The sequence below is a fragment of the Neofelis nebulosa genome, chromosome X, assembly GCF_028018385.1.
Source record: "Neofelis nebulosa isolate mNeoNeb1 chromosome X, mNeoNeb1.pri, whole genome shotgun sequence".
Lineage (NCBI taxonomy): Eukaryota > Metazoa > Chordata > Mammalia > Carnivora > Felidae > Neofelis > Neofelis nebulosa.
Window position 1 is genome coordinate 48,441,135 of NC_080800.1, and position 17,760 is coordinate 48,458,894.

Here is a 17,760-nt window from a genome sequence, read left to right on the forward strand (position 1 = left end):
ATCTGACTCAGGCTGAGCTCTGTAGTCCACCTACTCCCTCTGTTCTCAATTCCAAAGCAAAAAGAAATCAGAGATGACAAGGAAGCATCACTCATAAGAAAGTGATTATGGGTGGATTATGTATAAGTCTGCTTTAGCAATAGAAATATGGATGGTTTATATTTCAGCTGCAAGGCCTCTGTGCCTCAAAGTCTAACTGAGCTGTCAGCACAGAGCCCGATGCGGGGCTCAAACTCATGAACCATGAGATCATGACCTGAGCTGAAGCCGGACGCTCAACTGACTGAGCCACCCAGGTGCCCCTAATTTCTTTTAAACTACACTACACTGTCAGTGTTAATGATATAAACATGAAAGATACCGGAGTTTACATCTTAAAATTCAAAGTTAATAACACAAGTTAAAAATAGAAAAAAGTTAATCATTACATCCGTGTGTGTGATTTTTCTCCTTTAACTTGGAACAGGAGGTCTGATGCCAAGTGTGCCAAGAGGTCAATGTTAGGTTTTGTATTTTTGTGTTAGGGTGTGCAGTAAAGAATTTAGCTTTGGGTCCTTGGGAATGATTAATTTTATCCCATCTTGTAATAGAAAACGGCTGTTTAGAAAGGTAGGAATTTCCACAGACATTTTGCACACTGTTTCTTATTATATTTAGGGTAACAACCCCCAAGATATTTGTAGAATTCTGGTATTCCACTGACACCATGCTTCATTTTCAATACCATAAAACAGTAATTTGGTATCTCCATTGTAGCTCTTCTTTTACACCATAAACATTGAGGAAGGCTAACTGGACAATATTAGTTTCTTTTCTGAAAATATAATACCAGAGAACCTTTCCTGGAATGCAACAGACAACTTCACAATTTTGGGAATGTAGTTCAGGCCATCACTTTCATTTCTTGGAAACCAATTTCAGCAAAGTCATCCAGTTTATCACCTGCCAAATGAGTTTCCCAAAGGCGTAATTTTGCTAGAAACGAGCAAATACAACCATACATTTGTGAAGGTATTTTTGAATAAACCTGCTTTTATTCAGAGTGCCTCTCTAGATGAGTTGCAATGTCAACCAAACAGGTCAAGTATTCTATTTCAATCTTTGCTGGTGCACTGAATGCTCTTTGGATGCCAGAAGTCCCTTTTTTTAGTATCTTCAGTACCACGCCTCAGCCAAGGCAATCAATCTACATATAACAGGGCAGATTTCCATAACATGCATCTAATAATTCAAAGTATTCAGCTTTTGTTTGGTGTAAGCCACATTGTTAATCACTAGTTCCTAACATGATTCATTTTGAACATTTTTGCATAATAATTGGATCCTAAGGAGTGAAATAATTAAAATCTTTAAGTCCTTATAAAGTGTTTCTGCTTCAAATTGAAATATTCTGAGTCCAAGAGTAACACTATGGCAGAAGCACCATCTGTAGTCATAATTTTGACCAACCTATACCAAAAATTTCATGACTTTCCTTAACACACAAAATCCAGGTATTTGTGAATGTACCTGTCATAGGCTCCAAGTCCCAAAGAATTAGATTCCATCAAAATTCTTAACACATGAATTATATCTAGGTGCAATTTTTCTCAAACTTTAGGGTGCATCAGAATCAGCTAGAAGACTCGTTAAAACAGATTGACAAACCCCACCTCCAGCTTCTGATATGGTAGGTCTGGACTAGGGTCTGCGAATCTGCATTTCTAACAAGTTTCCAGGTGATACAGTACTGTTGGTCAGGAACCATACTGTGAGAACTACTGGCTAGGCACAGCGAAGTGTACAGCTATATGGGGAGTGCTTATATCTATGTAGCCAACTGAGATCTAAAACTTCACAAATAACTTACTGTCCCCAAAATGTTCAGCCACCAATGTTTAACATCCTGAGCAACAGTATTTCATACCTTTACAAATGCTTGTTCATTATGTAATTTCTGCTGTATTCAACAGACATTTTCTTAAACTACCACCGACAAGATTTTCAAGCCTTGGCAATGCTTTCATTTACTATATAAATGCATTTCATAACAGTATCACCTACTCTGTCTGTATTCCAAAACACAGCCTATTGAAATTCCAAGCCCTATTAAAAGTTTTGTTTCAGCACTCTTCATTTTTATACACTGGTCATATTTCCTACAATGGTTTATTTTAAAATGGTGTCTTAAATTGCAGTATTTCAACAGACATATTTTATTTAGATATAGAGGAATACTCATCATTTTCACCAAGAAATAGGTTCTTTCTGATTTTCCTTTAAATATGTGATCTTCTTCAGATGATTATTGCCAGCTTTTTGATTTAAGAGAGAGAAAGTGAATATCTAAAACTGGTATTTTAGATACAAATGGAAGCCTTACAAATGGTAGACAACACCTCAAGCTCCATGACTGCTTTTTGCCTTAAGGCATAAAATGTATGCAGACTTAAGTACTTCAGTGTATTCTTTGTGCCATAACAGTGCCCCGAAGATGGACTAGCCTACTCATACAGTTCTGGTTCAGGTGCTTCGACTATGCTAAGAATTGTTCAATAGACCAAATTTAAGCCTTACATAGTGACCTGATATGAAGACCTTTCTGCCGAAACTGACCTCTTTATAGATATGCCTATCAGCAAATTGGCAAAAGGAAGTTTCCCAAAGATGAAAGATACCTCGGTTAAGAATTTTAAGCATATTTTAGTGTTTTTAAATTTTCATTAGTTATGTAACAACTGTTCATTCTTTCAACCAGTGCTTTCTGCACACTTGCCATGTGCCCAAATACTGTGTGAGTAGATGCAAAGATCAAGTCGCCTACGTATAACAGATAATCACAATATATTATGGTACAAGCCAATGGAAATATATAGAGTACTATGGAAACACAGGAGAGACTGAAATTAATATGAACTAACACGTATATAGTAGGTTTCACATATGTTATAGCTGGTAATTCTCTCGACTGTCCTGGGAAACATGGTATCACTTTCTTATCCACTTTATAAATGAAGATTCTCAAAATGAAATAATAAATTACCCAAGATCCCACTAGTGACTTGAATGCAAGTCTTTGGACTTCAATTCATTTGGTCTTTTCACTATAGCACAACAATCTCTTGTCACTGAATTAAAAAAATTATGATCTTTAAATACATGACCTTCTTGTGTGATTTTGTCACTTTTCATAGATGTGGGTGCAAGAAATATTTCATGCTTATCAAAACTACTATTAAAAAGTACAACAATGATGTTTTCATTACCTATTTCTGTGTAACAAATTACCCCAAAAACTTAGTGGCTTAAAAAAAACATTTATTATCTCATAGTATCTGTGGGCATGGCTTAACTGGGTCCTCTGGCTCAGGGTCTCTCACAGGCTGCAATCAGAGTATTAGCCAGGGCTGCAGTCATCTCAAGGCTCAACTGGGGAAGGATCCATTTCCAAGCTCACTCACTTGGCTGTTGACAGGATTCAGTTCCTTGTGGGTTGTTGAATTGAGGGCCTCAGTTCCTCACTGGCTGTTAGTTGGAGGTTGCCCTCAGTTTCTTGTCATGTGGGCCTCTCCATAGGGCAGCTCACAGTATGGCAGCTTGCTTCATCAGAGTGATCAAGCAAGAAGAGCCAGAGAGAGAGAGAGAGAGAGAGAGAGAGAGAGAGAGAGAGAGCGCAAACAAGATGGAAGTCACAGTTTTTTAATAACCTAATCTTGAAAGTGACATCTCATCACTTTGTTGTAGTCTGTTCATTAGAAACAAGTCACTAGGTCCAGCCCATAAACAAGGGATGGGGGGAGATTACACAAGAGTGTGAATATCAGCAGGTGGGAATCATTGGGAGCCACTGATACAAGATGGCTATCATGAATGGCAAGAGGTACTTGGTCACTGTGTCAGGAAGACACCATGGAATCATAGAGATTCCAATAAATAAAGACCATGTGGCTCAGCAAAAGGGGGCAATCAGTGTTGCCAAAGGGTCTGATAGTTCAAGAGTGGTTGGAAAGTCAGAATTTTTTGCAACATTTCACAATTTTTAAAATGCTGGCAAGAAAGCCCTATTTTTCAAAAAAGAAATGTGTTCATATAATGCAAGTTAAATGATAGAGGGAAATGAAACATCATTCAACTAGATGATGCCTTAATATTCAGTCCAAACCCGCTATTTGATTTCAGATTCTGGTAAACACTACTGATCAAAACACTGCTGACCAATAAAGATCAATGGAGTTCTTTAAAAAAATGTATGGGCCTACTGGCTGCCAGTTTGCCATCCTTGCCATAATCTTTGTAATTTCCTTTATGGTAAAAGAGTAAGGGTTTTGGTGTCTGGTATGCAAATTGTGGTTCTGCCACTTCCATTGACTATGTCCTTGGGCCTATGACAAGGGCCAGAGAAATGATCCTCTGGGCTCATATTGTTAGTATTTTCGTACTTGTCTCACCTAACAAGGTCCTGGAGAGACAGAGTATCCTCCTGACCTCAACACTCCCTTAACTCACATCCCTACTTCATTTTCCTCCACAGCACTTACTATACCACCTAAAATATTATATATATATTTTGTCTTTTTATCTTATTGTCTGTCCTCCCCACTAGAATGTAAACTTCATAAGATCAGAAAACTGTCTTGTTCACTACTTTATCTTCATAATCTTGAACTGTGCCTGGCACACAGGACTCGTGCAATAAATATTTATTGAATGAATGAATTCCATTGTTCATAGTACTTAGCATGGGGTCTGGCACAAAGAAGATGCTCAAAAAATGTTACTTGAACTGAAAACCATTCACTGTCCTGAGAAGACAAATAGGATGAAATGAGGCCAGAGAATGGCAGGCAGAACATGAAGGACTCTGCAGGCCACCATCCTAAGCTTAAAGCATGAGAGTGAAATGATCTAGGTCCAACATACATGGCACCAAAGATATTCTGTTCAAAGTAATAGTAGCTGGCATTTATATAGGATTTACTATGTGCCATGTACTGTTATAAGCACCTTACTTGCATTAAATCGTTTAAGACTCACCACAAAATGTGTGATACAGGTATTATCACTACCCCTCATTTTCCAGATGAGGAAATGCGGGCACAGAGAGGTTAACTTGCCTAAGTTTACCTATCTAGTAGGGAGAAAAACAAGGATTTAAACCCAGGCAGTCTGGTTCCAAGTTCTGTTGTCTTAGCCATTATGCTCCACAAGCTAAATATAAGAAAAATATTCTGGAAAAGGTTTAGTTTGAAATGCAACTATGCTATTTTGCAATATGTTAAAGATGGAGGATTTTGGTCTCAAATATATTTAGGTTTGTATCTTGGCTCAACCATGTTCTAGCAGTGCAAACTTATGCTGATTCTGTTTTTATTTTAGCCATTAAAAAAAAGGACATTAATATATATCCTGAGAGGTGGTTGTGAGGATGAAATGACATAATGAATCTATGTAAGGTACCCAGCCCATGTGGTAGCTATTGTTACTACCACCAAGAAGGAATGTATTCTATAAATGTATTGCTAAGTAGCTACCAAACTTACTTTTACTTAACAGAGTTTTTCAATTCCACTTGGAATTTAAGTTGATTTACAGGGAATTAATATGTAACATTATAAAACACTGGTTCTAAATTCTTCCTCATCTGACCCTTAAAGCTCTCTATAGTCAATCAACCAACCAATCTCTCTCTCACAACAACCATTATTGTATACAATGTGTCCAGCCCTAGAAGCAAATCCCTGCCCTCTTGGAATTCAATTAAAAGAGAATTATATACAAACTTCTAGTTATAAAATAAATACACTCTGGGGATGTAATGTACAGCATGGGAAAAAAGAGAATTAAATGTGATATGAAAATACTATGAAGGAGAAAAAATGAGAGGTAATTCAAGAGCATTTGGGTAGCACATCATCAACCTTGGCTAGGAAAGAGTCATATTGATTCTTTTTGATCAATATGTAGGAATACGCTATGCAAGGGTGAGAGCGACATAAGAAAAGCACTATGTAAGAACACACTGTATACCCAGGAAACTAAAAAGTTCAGAATGGTTGGGACATTCCGAATGGTTGGAACAGGTGTGGGTAAACACCAAGTAAGGCTGGAGAGAGTTTGGGATCAGACTGTGAAAGGCATTGTCTGCCAGGCTGAGAAGTCTGGACTTGGAAGGGTAGGTAAAAAGTAGCCAGTGTTTATCTTTGGGCATACAATGAAGTTGGCTTTGGTTTTCAGGATGATATCCCTGACAGCAATGTAGAAGATGGGCTATTGTCCAGAAAGTGGTAAAGGAAAAAGTTAAGGCTATTTTCATGGTTCAGATAAGAAATGATGGCAGCCTAAACTAAGGCAATGGGGGTGGAAGTGGCTGGATTCAGGAGACATTTTTGAGGTACAGAGGTGACAGGACTGGGTAACCAAGTGGATATGGGAGGTGACAGGAGAGTGAAGAACTAAGGACTCCATCTTTTCTGGCTTGAAATAGATAAAAGACAAGGTTCAAAGGAAAAGAGAACACTGAAAATAGAACAAGTTTTGGGGGAAAATAATGAGCTCCATCTTGAATATTTTTTTAATTTAAGTGACCTATAAGACATTGAGTAGCAGAGCTGAAAAGATACTTTGAAAGCTTACGAGAGAGGTTGGGGGGTAGAGAAAGAGCTATAAGAATCATCAGAATATAGTTAATATTTAAAGCCATGATAATGGAGAAGATTGCTCAGGAAGTGAATATAGGAGAATATGACTAGGACAGAAGTCTTGAGAACACTGAAGCTTAAGGAAGCAGGCAGAGGAGGAGGAATAATTTAGGAAAGGAGAAAGAACTAGAGATATATAAAGAGAATCAGAAGTGAGCAGCATTATGAAATTCAAGGAAGGAAATTTAAAGAAAGGATGGCTCAATAGTGAAAATTACCTCAAAAAGGACCAAGAAAGGGTAACAGTGGAAATGGATGTGGCAGCTTCAGAATGGTGACATTAGATATCAAGTGGCAATAGGCTAGGGAATGGGAATTAATACAGTCTTCTTTGTTCGTGAATAATGGTTAAAAGGGAAGAACAGGGATAAAGATAATGGCTTAAGGGAATTACAAAGTAAAGGCAAGGTTTTTGTTGTTTGAAGATTATTTGTTTATGCTGTAAGTGAAAGAAACCAGAGAGAGAGAGACACACACACACACACACAGAGAGAGAGAGAGAGAGAGAGAGAGAGAGAGAGAGAGAGACTGAAAAGGCAAAGAAAGATTGCTAGGACTCACTTCACACTTAGCTTACACATGTGCTTTATATTGGTAGTATTTGTGCATTTAGAAATGCTGGCATAGAGTGCTCAACAAATTGATTTATTATTATTTTTCTTCATGTATTTATTCATATTATCTGGCCAATAAAAGTACACAATCTTACACAAGAAGATACAAAAAGAAGCAAATAGGGGCGGCTGGGTAGCTCAGTTGGTTAAGCGTCTGACTTCAGCTCAGGTCATGATCTCATAGTTGGGGAGTTCGAGCCCCATGTCGGGCTCTGTGCTGTCAGTTCAGAGCTGGAGCCTGCTTCAGATTCTGTGTCTCCCTCTCTCTCTGCCCCTCCCTTGCTCACTCTCGCTTGCTCTCTCTCTCAAAAATACACATTTAAAAAAGTTTTTTTTAAAAAGAAGGAAATAGTGTAGTGGAACTGTGGAAAGGGACTTTGAGCAATACAGACCCAGAACAGGGATTTTTATCCAGCACTTAATAGTGTACAGACCAAAGAAATGGGAAGAATACTGGGCATTCTTGCAAGCTTGTGAGGAATAAATGAGGTATTTAAAAAGCACTTTATGTACAACTTGGTGCTCAAGAAGTAATAATAATTATTATAATAATTTTTCCTACCACTACAGCACCTAGAAGTGGCACTGAGGGTGTAAGTAAACAACCCGGAAGCATAGCAGTCATTGCTATACTGCATTTTAGAGAATGAAAGATAAAATGGTATCAGCTCTTGGTCAGACTTTTCAAAACTTTGATCGCTCATGTACTACCAACATGATTTCTGCCACATCCAAGTATTGTAACTTAATACTTTTCTTTAAATCAACTCATTTTTCTTTAATTGGTCCCATTCTAAAAAATTATAGCTGTGAAGTGGTGGGTTTTAAGTGTTATCTTTTTTTAACTGTTAAAGTATTCATCCCCATAACCACCCCACATCATTTCCCAAACCACATTCTAAAACTGCTTTTGGCTGCTCTACTTTTGAGACCCAGGCTAGCAATTGGTCAGTTTACTTCATTTTAATGCTATTGACGATTACACTTACAAAGGTTTGCAGGACACAGCAATGAAACCAACCAAATGACAAAATTCATGCCAATAATCTTTTCATGGGCAGTCTTAAGTTGCCTAATGTTAACCAGACAACCCAGCAATTTATCTTTTATTTAATACCTGCACAAATGGAAATAAGATTAGGAATAAAGACTCATTTTGTAGCTTAGTCTGAAGAACAAAACCAAGAAGAGAAATACAGTAGTGGGTTTTGTTCTGAAGCACTAGCATTTCAGTCAAAAGAAGTGGTAAGCATGCAGATTATCTGAGTGAAAATCTGCTATCTTCAAAATAGTGGAACACTCCTCTATAAAAGCAAATCACAGCTGTTTACCTCAGCTATTAACCAGTATCTTTTAAGTGTGTACTATAAACCAGGAAGCTCGCCATCATTCCAACAACAAAGATCACCAACCAAAATCAGGAAAGAGAACTTCGTTCACTGGTAACGAAAATAAATAATTTCTTTACGTATGTGATTTTGCAGTCAGTCTTAAATTCACTATATTAAGAGCCACACTACACACTTTTTAGGTTACTCATACAATCCACTCTCTTAGAATTACTGACCTATTCATTCAGGAAAAAAATGTGCCCTAAACCCAAAATATACAAGATATTATGGAGAATATGAAAAGATCAAAGAGTGTTTACAATGTAGCATAGGGAATAAGATTTATATATTCCCCAAATGGTAGTTCTCAGGACTGAAGAGGACTGCTGGGAATTTTTTCCCCAATATTTTATTATGAAAAACTTCAAACATTTGGCAAAGTTGAAATTTTACAGTGAGTAAATACCCACAGCTGAGATTCTACCATTTTCTCCACACTTGCTTTATCACATATCAATCCATCTTATTGTGATAAACTGCTGGGATTTTAAAAATGAGACTATGTGTGATGGAGAATTTTGGTAAGCCATATTAAGTTTGCTTCTCAAAACTTTTGACTGCTGGGGGTGCATGAACAAAAAAAGTTTGGAAACCACAAATCCATACTCCGTGTTTAATTCTCCTGCCAACCTCTAATCCAAATCCATTCAGATCTCATGGCTAGCCATTTTAGGTTTCCACACCCTTGTCCACCACCTGACTTATCCTTTCCAGCCCTCTCCAAGGCTCAGCACCAATCTGTGAAGCCTCCCCCAACTTTCAAACCCTCACCCAGAATTAACTATGCCCCCTGTAGGGGCCAAATTTTTCATCATTTGCAATTAGCTAACAGTATCTGCAACTCGGTTTTGTCTTTCACTAAACTGACCTCAAGTACAGGGATTTTCTTTTTTTACCTCTGAATCCTCAGCAACAGGCATAGTACCTAGTCTACAGCAAGCACTCAATAAATGAATATAAACGAATGACCCAGACCTGTCTTTACCAAGGAGCCAGGGAACATTTTGAGTATGGGAATGATCTAATCACATTGGCACTCTAGAAAGATTCATCTTAGAGCACCGTTGTTAAGAGCATGGGCTCTGGAGCCAGACTGCCTGGGCATGGATCCCAGAACCTCAGCTCTGCCATTAATAGCTGGGTGACTTTGGGCAAGTTTCTAAACCTCCTGTGCCTCAGTTTCCTCATTTGGAACACAGGGATGATACTGCTTCACAGGTTATGTGAGGATCAAATGAAATAATTTTGTTGTTAAAGCACATAGATTAGCGCCTGACACCTACTAAGCATTCCATTAGTTAGTTGCCAGCAACCAGGTTAATGACAATGAGGTAAAAAGTCCTTAAAGCTTGGGTGGCAGCAATGAAAACAAAGTGGAAAGAATCATCATGAATGAAGAATTTACTGAAATATGGTCAGGAAGGCAAGCAAATGAATGTCTATTATTTTTTTCTACTATATATGTTTAAGATAGCTCATGACTGGATTTTCTTATTATTAAAACCAGCTATAATCTATCCAGCCCAGGCACAGATTTGATGTGCACAAGGCGTTCTAGCATGACTGAACTATGGCCACAAACTCTATGACCACTGCAAGCTTTCAGTCTCTCAATGAGATTTTTTTTCCTCCTCATTACTCCACCCAGGACCATTTCTTTATCATTCTCAAAATTCGCTGTCCTGTCTTTTAACTGTGAGCACATACCCAAGAGCCTCGGATGGGAATAGGGTTTGAGATTTTGTCCTACCCAACCCTGTACTTTTTCTTCTTCCTGCCCACCTCCTTTACTTCCCAAACCTTGCTATTCCCTACACGTAAGAACTTGAAACCTAAGAGTATGGGAAAGTATCAGAGCAGCAGGAGTGGTGCCAAGAACTGGGGAGGCTGCCAAGCTGTTCCCCAGGCCCTATAAACAGTAACCAACTACATGCAGAGATTGGACTTAACTGCCCATGGGGCCTAACATGCTTGATATTCCTTTTTGCTTCTTTCTTCTCATTCTTTCTCCTACTTAAAGCAGCCTCCTCCCAAACCCATAACCCATTCAAATCCAACCCATCCCTGAAGAACTAAATGAGATCCAACTTTTTTGAGGAAGCCTCCCCTTACAATTTTAGCCCACAGATATCCCCCAACACACACACAACAGATACTGTACTTACAATCTGTACCATGAAGCATAATCACATACACACTTATACCATTAAATAAATCTTCCATCACAAACACACTTATACTATTAAATAAATCTCCCATGCTTACATATTTGATTTTCCAAGGGTAGGACCCCCATGTCTCACATGTCCCTTAAACCCCTTACTCTCAATGGTCTAATAATTGTTGAACAGTGACTGAGTCAGTGGGTTTTTAAATTTTTGTTTAGGCTAAAGCAGGAGGAAACAGAAGCATATGCAAATTAAAAAGACTGAATAGACACATGGGTAAAAAAAAATCTCAATGGGTCAAATGGGGGGAAAGTTGTAGACGAAAGGTATTCATGTAACATTTGTTTAATTGATTTGCTGCAAGGTTGGAAAAGAGACATACGGAAGAGAGATGCCAACTGGAAAGGGCATTTCAGCTTGAGGCAGAAGACAGTAGGAGAAAGATGGGGCTACAAAAGAAATTCGGCTAAAACCCAGAGACGGGTCACTGGATAAGTGAAAGTAAAGAGAGTTATTGGGGTGACACAGGTAGAGACGTACTTCTGTTGGTCAGCGAATCGGTAGGGGGTGGTATGAAGGGGAAGGTGGATGGATAAAATGACAGTGGATAATTAGGCAAGTGGATTAGCTGATTAGGCGGTGAGTGGGTAGATGGGTGGCAGGTTAGTGGGTGGTTAGGTGTTTAGCTGGGAGGGTATAGGTGTGGGGCATATTATTTAAGATCCGGCCCCTCCCTCACCTTGACCCGGAAGCGGATGAGTGCTAGCCTCACGCAGTGGCTCAGGCAGGCCGGTGGCAGGAACCAGGCCCGTGGAGGAGGGGTGCCCTTGTTGCCCACGTGTCCCACGATCAGTTGCGCTGTCTGCCGCTCGGCCTGGCACCGACGGCCCCACTCGGCCAGCCGGTCCTTTCCCAGGCCCCCGGGGAACATGACCACCAGCTCCAGGCCGTCGCCGCCGGGATAGGCACAAGCCTGGCATAGCGCTGACAAGTAGCCCAGCATGGCGTTCCATTGGCCACCACACACCCAATCCGTCTGGTAGCCACCATAAAGCCGCGGAAGCGCCGAGCCCGCGTCCACAAGCACCCGGGCCCCGGGCAGCGGAGGGGGCGGCGGGTGCAGCCCAGGATGCGCCTGGCCGTGGTGGTGGAAGTGGTGAGCGGGGTGATGGTGGCGAGTCGGCCCCGCGCCCCCGGAGTAGGCACCCAAGGCAGCGGGCGGGAGTGGCGGTTGCAGAGGCGCAGAGCCCCTGGCGGTGCGTGGAGCCCCGGGAGCTAGCGCTGCCGGAGGCGGCAGCTGGCGATGCTGGTGCTGTTGCTGCTGGCGCGAGACCGTGCGCGCGAGTTTGAGGAGGTCCACGGGCACCACGGCCCCGGGACAGCGCTTCTCCAGGAACTCTTGGAAGCCCTGGACGCCCATGCTTCGTCGGTGGGCAGACGAGACAGCGGCTGCGCGAGCAGGTTAGGTGGCGATCTGGGCGCGAAGCTGGGGACGGACGCGTGCGCACTCCGCGGGGGGCGAGGGGGCGGGAAAAGGATTCCCGAGGGGAGGGGTGAGCGGGCGAGGGGATGAGGGCGGGGTGGGGAGGAGACCAACGGATTGGATTTGGGTGAGGAGGAGGAGTGAGGCCGGCCAGATTTAGGGAAGGCTGAGAGGATAAAAGCGATGATGGACTCTAGTCACTTTTTTTTCCCCCCCCTCTCCGGCCGCGCTTCACCGCTTCAAAAGGGGTGAAGTCTCTCCCTTCCACCGCCGGGAGCCATGTTGCCTCGTCTTCTCTATGGTACTCGCTTTCTAGACGGGGGAGGGGGGGCGGAGCGGAGGGGCATCCTGGGAGTTGTAGTCTTCTATACGGCCTCAGGATGCAGTCTAGGAACAAGATTTACTACCCCTTTCTGCCCTTGAGCTCACAGGATCCGAAGTGGTGGGGTGTGATTTGTGTTTAGGATTTGCACTACAACTCCTGGCGTCCGCCTAGTTGCTTCAGGCTATTTACCGCCTTTTCCAGGAAAAGGAGTTTGGGGAGAAGTGATGCATCATGGGAAAGGAAGTTGAATGGATTAATTGAATTTGGCTAATGTATGTTAAAATTCTCCAGGAGGGAGAATTTTTTTTTTTTTTTTTTTTTTTTTTGCTGGAGCGTGGTGGGGGAATAATATGCGTAGCTTTTAATGAATGAGATGGGACACATGAAATTTTTTTTTAAATTTTTTTTAACGTTTATTTATTTTTGAGACAGAGAGAGACAGAGCATAAACGGGGGAGGAAAAGAGAGAGAGGGAGACACAGAATCGGAAGCAGGCTCCAGGCTCTGAGCCATCAGCCCAGAGCCCAACGCGGGGCTCGAACTCACCAACCGTGAGATCGCGAGGTCGTGATCTGAGCTGAAGTCGGACGCTTAACCGACTGAGCCATCCAGGCGCCCCTAGATGGGACACATGAAATTTAAAAGCGATAACCGACATTTCTGTAGTAATCCACTTAACTTTTAACTACCATAATTCTTCAAAGCATTGTTGGCCCCAATTTATGAGTGGTGAAACTGACATTATTTGCCGGACGCAGTGCAGAAACAAAATGAAATTGAGTATCCCTTTTCTTCAAAATCTCTTTGGTGTGGGAAATAAGTACCAATACAAATTAAACTTCAAGTTGTATCTTTCCAGTACTCACTGAGCTACAGTGTTGTGTAGTTAGGACCTTTGTTTCTAAACCTCATTGTGAATCAATCTGTCAGGAAGCTTTTGCAAAATAACTGCAAGGGCTACAATTCTGGACGGACAGAATCATAATCTTTTGAAAAAAATAGATTTTAAGTTGATTTTTGATGTAGCACCAGTCTTCTGGCTGGCCTTTAGGGCCCATTCTTTTAGCAGGAGGAGGGCAGAAAACATGTTTTGTAATTAGTAACCAGATCTGGCTTGGAACATGAGAGATGGGAGATCATGGCAGGCAGAGTTAGAATGCAAAAGTGCAGAACCCTAGAATAGTCAAGATGAATGAAGTTGGAGAACAGCCTATTAGGATGCAAAAGCTGTAAAAGCTTCAAGCTCCATAAAGGAATTTATCATAAAAGAATAGTGGAGATAGAACAAGACAGATTTGCAAAGAATAAATAAATGGTGAAGCAGTGCATATAGGGAACTCTTGAAAATGACCAGTGAAAGTAGAGAACAGTAGCTTGAATGGATGAAAGATGGAAAGAATAGAGGTTTTCTAGTACAGTGAACACCTGTTGGATTGTCTGCTTAGCCCTCCGTTTCTGGGAAATGACTTTCCTCCCATTGACAGAGTTACAGCAAAAACTGTCATGTTCTTATTACCGTAGCTCAGTGGGTCACAGGTGGACAAATAATCCAAGCTGGGTCCATCAGACTCTCATTCCCTAGAAAGCTGGAATTGAACCACAGAGATCAGTTTTTCTCTAAGCATAAAACTTGGAAGCTGTCAGCAATTTTTCCACCACAGGGACAGAGGTATAAGATACTGATCTACAGAAAGAGAAGAAAAATGCAGATTCTCAGCACAGAGATGAGACATAGTCTTCATTGTGTTTAAGTTCCAGGTTATCATTCCTGAAACATTTCTAGTCCTTGGTTTCTGTGAGGCAACCTCATATACTTATTATTACTAATACGAAATTGGCAGAGATTGGAGATATCCCACATCAGTTAATGGAAGTTGGCATTCTGTGTTATCTGGCAGCAAAGCAGTTGCTTACTGCTCTCGGGGCTCAAAACAGAGCAGCCCTTCTGTCTGTATCAAGAGATCTGCAATTGCTGAGTGTCAGGTATTCATGGGCTTTGCTGAATTAACAGTGGTAGAACTCTGTCTCATGTCAAATATTTCAGTGGTTCAAGTGGTTAGGAAATTGGCACTTAGGTAATTGGAATGAGGTTATCTGTGTAAGCCTCCATAGATTCCTTGTTCTCCAAATCCCCCAAATGTGATGAGGTCTCCTTCTATAAATGGATTTAGCTGGAATCAAAGAGAGGGTAGGCATAACATTCCCAGAGCAGATCAGAAAAGAGAGGCTTTACAGCCTTGAACACAGCCTATTATTTCCTACCTAAGCTCTGAACTGAAGATCTTGAGTGGAATGCTAGGGAGAATGAGCCAAGTCGTTAGGTAGAGTGCTAAGAAATAGAAACTGCAACAGGATGAGCCAGATTATTCCCTTTAGTAGATCTGAAGATTCAAAGAGCATAATTTGACAAGATTCTTGGACTGATTAGCATTCAGAGTCCCCTCAAATGAAATCCACAGGCAGTCAAATTAGGTTCTGAGGAAGTTTTATCACGAGAAAATCGTATCTAGTGAATAGGGACCAGAGTCAGAACAGCGATTTTCAAAGTTTGGTCCCTGGACTGGCGCATCAGCATCACCTACAAACTTAGAAATTCTCAGGCCTCACCTCAGACCTCCAGAATCAGAAACTGTGAGTGGGACCAGCAATACTCATTTTAAGTAATGTCAAAAATAAACAAAACTCGACATTAAAGCAGTGAAAACATTTTATTCAGTAACTACTGCCAGTAGGGGAAAAAAACTGAGCTCTGTTCCCACTTGCACAGAGGTGACTAGGTGTTTTAAAGAGAGGATGAGGGAAGAAAGAGAAGGAGGGCGCAAGGACTCAAGTAGAGTGAGGGAAGTGAAAAATTACAAAAAGTGGGTGATAGTGTAAAAGGGAGTAGGCCAGCTCGGTCTGCTAGCTGGCAGTTGTTGAACTTAGGATGCTATCCTCCTACAGACTGGGGGGGAGGTAAAGGCTCTAGCCTTCCTGATGATTACATTTCAAAGGAGTGGCTCTCAGGTCCTTAAGAAATATCTGAGTTGTAGGAGATACATATACATCTCAAGGGGACAGGGAAAGAACTCACAAGGCTCTAAAAGGGAGGTCAGGGGCCGATCTTTATGTGTTGGCTAGAACAAACTATAAATTCTTTTGATAGCCCTAAGCTTTCCAATTGGGAAATGGGTCATCTCAGAGACTAGCCTTAGGCTGCTAGAAGCCATACTAAAGTTTGGTCAAGTCTCTTGGTGCAGGTGTTTGAAGGGAGTGTTCATGTCAGGAAAGTTTTTGCCGGTCTCACCTCCAGGTGACTCTAATGCACTCTCAAGTTTGAGAATCGCTGCTCTTCTAGAGTATGCCCTAGGCCCAAGTACAGACTGGTTAAGTGAGAAGGTAAATTGACTCCCATAAATTTTTCTATGCCTGTAATTTATTCCTTTATTCCTATCCAGGTGGAAGTGGTGCATACTTGGTCCTGGTGGCTGATAATGGTGTGCCCTTCTCCTTTCCTAAAGGGGAATTTTGATTGTGGTTAATCTGTTTCTCTATTTCTCATGTTAGATCTATTGTTAGTAGTTAAGTTTATTAAAGGTTGCAGGATCAAAAGGAGTTACATTTAGCTTGTCGCTGAAATAGACGAGGAAGGGGCAGGTCTATGCCATGCTATTGCTTCCGGATGCAGAAGTTGCATGTGACTTGCAGTTGTCCGTGGATTATGTTAGGTATGGGCATTTGGGAATTGTAGATATGGGGAAAATGTCATATGTGTTGATGGACCATGAAGAAGAGAAGTATAAGTAAACATCTGTTGTTTTGTCTTCCTAGCACCCCTTTTCTACCACCTTCTCTGCCTTATCCTCAGGGCTGCAGCAGGAGCCATCCTTCATGTACCTTCATAGAGAATTTGGGATTGAGCTGGAGGAGAGATGAAAAATCCTGGCTGCATTCAAGCATCTGATGTATTTGTTCCTAAGGCCCATCTGCATTATCCCTGGGTTTTGTGAGACACCACCATCTTTTATAATAAATTCCTCTTTTTGCTTAAGCTTGTTCACATCAGATTTCTATTACTTGTACACAAGAGTCTTAACATAATACAGTTGAAACTTTATGCTGGATTGGCCAAAGAGGGTAGAGATAACATAGGCCAAAGCCCTGAAAGTTGAAGCTCTGAGAGGGCACAATAGATGTCACAGATTAGTAGTTGAAGTGCGTGCTTTGGAACCAAGATCTGGGTTCCAATACCAGTTCAACTCCTTATTAGCTATCTGACTTTAACAAGTTACTTAGCCTTTTGATCCCTTACTGTATCTGTGAAATAGGGACTCATTAATTTATTCAACAGATTTGGCACCTACTACATGCCTGGAATAAAGCTGGGCACTGGGGAAAAAGCAGTTTTTGACAGGGAGCTTAGAAGTGAGATGGTAACGATACTTACCTCAGAAGCTTGTGAGGATTGTGAAGATTAAATGTGAAGATTAAATGATGTAAAGTGCTTAGCACAATAACTGGCACAGTAAGTTCCTAATAAATGTTCACTCGTGTCATGAAGGGTAGAGAGAAACATAAAGAGGTTGCACGGAGAGTTCACAGTGGACTCAATCTTCTGACATGTTCCACTTAAGTAGCAAGGGGCCCACTTAGCTTTCTCTATTGCCCAAATCCTTGGGGCCTGTTTGAGAGGCTATAGGTTCATATGGTTATAGAAAGTAGTTCATTAGAAGGTCTAATGAGGCTGCCATATTTCTTGTTTTTCTTGAACCAATAACTGGCTAATAGCAAGTAGGGAAGTCATTTGATTAATAAAGGAAACGATGACAGTGGTCCTCAACCTTAATTACATTACTGTGTGTATGTAATGATACTGGTTATAGGGATGGGACACAGACACATTTTTTATTTTCACTTGTGGTAAAATACATACAACAGAATTTACCATCTTAACCATTTTCAAGTGTGCAGTTCAGTAGTGTTAAGTATATTCACATTGTTGTGCTTTACATAGCTCTAAATAGCTTCCCAGGTGATTTTAATATGCAGTCAGGGTTGAGAACCTCTGAGCTGGAATGTAGAACCCTTACAAATATTGCTTAAATTCTTGAGGCTGTTTCCTT

General features: G+C 41.1%; 1 protein-coding gene and 1 long non-coding RNA gene across 3 annotated transcripts in view; one reads left to right on the forward strand and one right to left on the reverse strand.

Moving 5' to 3' along the window:
* Positions 1-12,344, reverse strand: part of FAM120C (family with sequence similarity 120 member C) — a 114,805-nt gene extending 102,461 nt beyond the window's left edge. The window contains exons 1-2 of one of the 2 annotated variants that reach the window (XM_058714523.1): positions 11,590-12,344; positions 3,155-3,579 (exon numbers count right to left, since the gene is read on the reverse strand). In XM_058714523.1, the coding sequence (XP_058570506.1) occupies positions 3,562-3,579; positions 11,590-12,270 (699 nt within the window). In that variant the 5' untranslated portion in view covers positions 12,271-12,344 and the 3' untranslated portion in view covers positions 3,155-3,561. Of the gene's footprint in view, positions 1-3,154; positions 3,580-11,589 lie in introns of those variants that run through there. The other variant, XM_058714522.1, reaches the window with a different exon arrangement.
* An 80-nt stretch (positions 12,345-12,424) lies between these two features.
* LOC131503111 (uncharacterized) lies at positions 12,425-16,699 on the forward strand. The gene is made up of 2 exons (XR_009257323.1): positions 12,425-12,634; positions 16,469-16,699. It is a non-coding gene; the product is annotated as an uncharacterized LOC131503111 (long non-coding RNA).
* Positions 16,700-17,760: the final 1,061 nt, after the last annotated feature.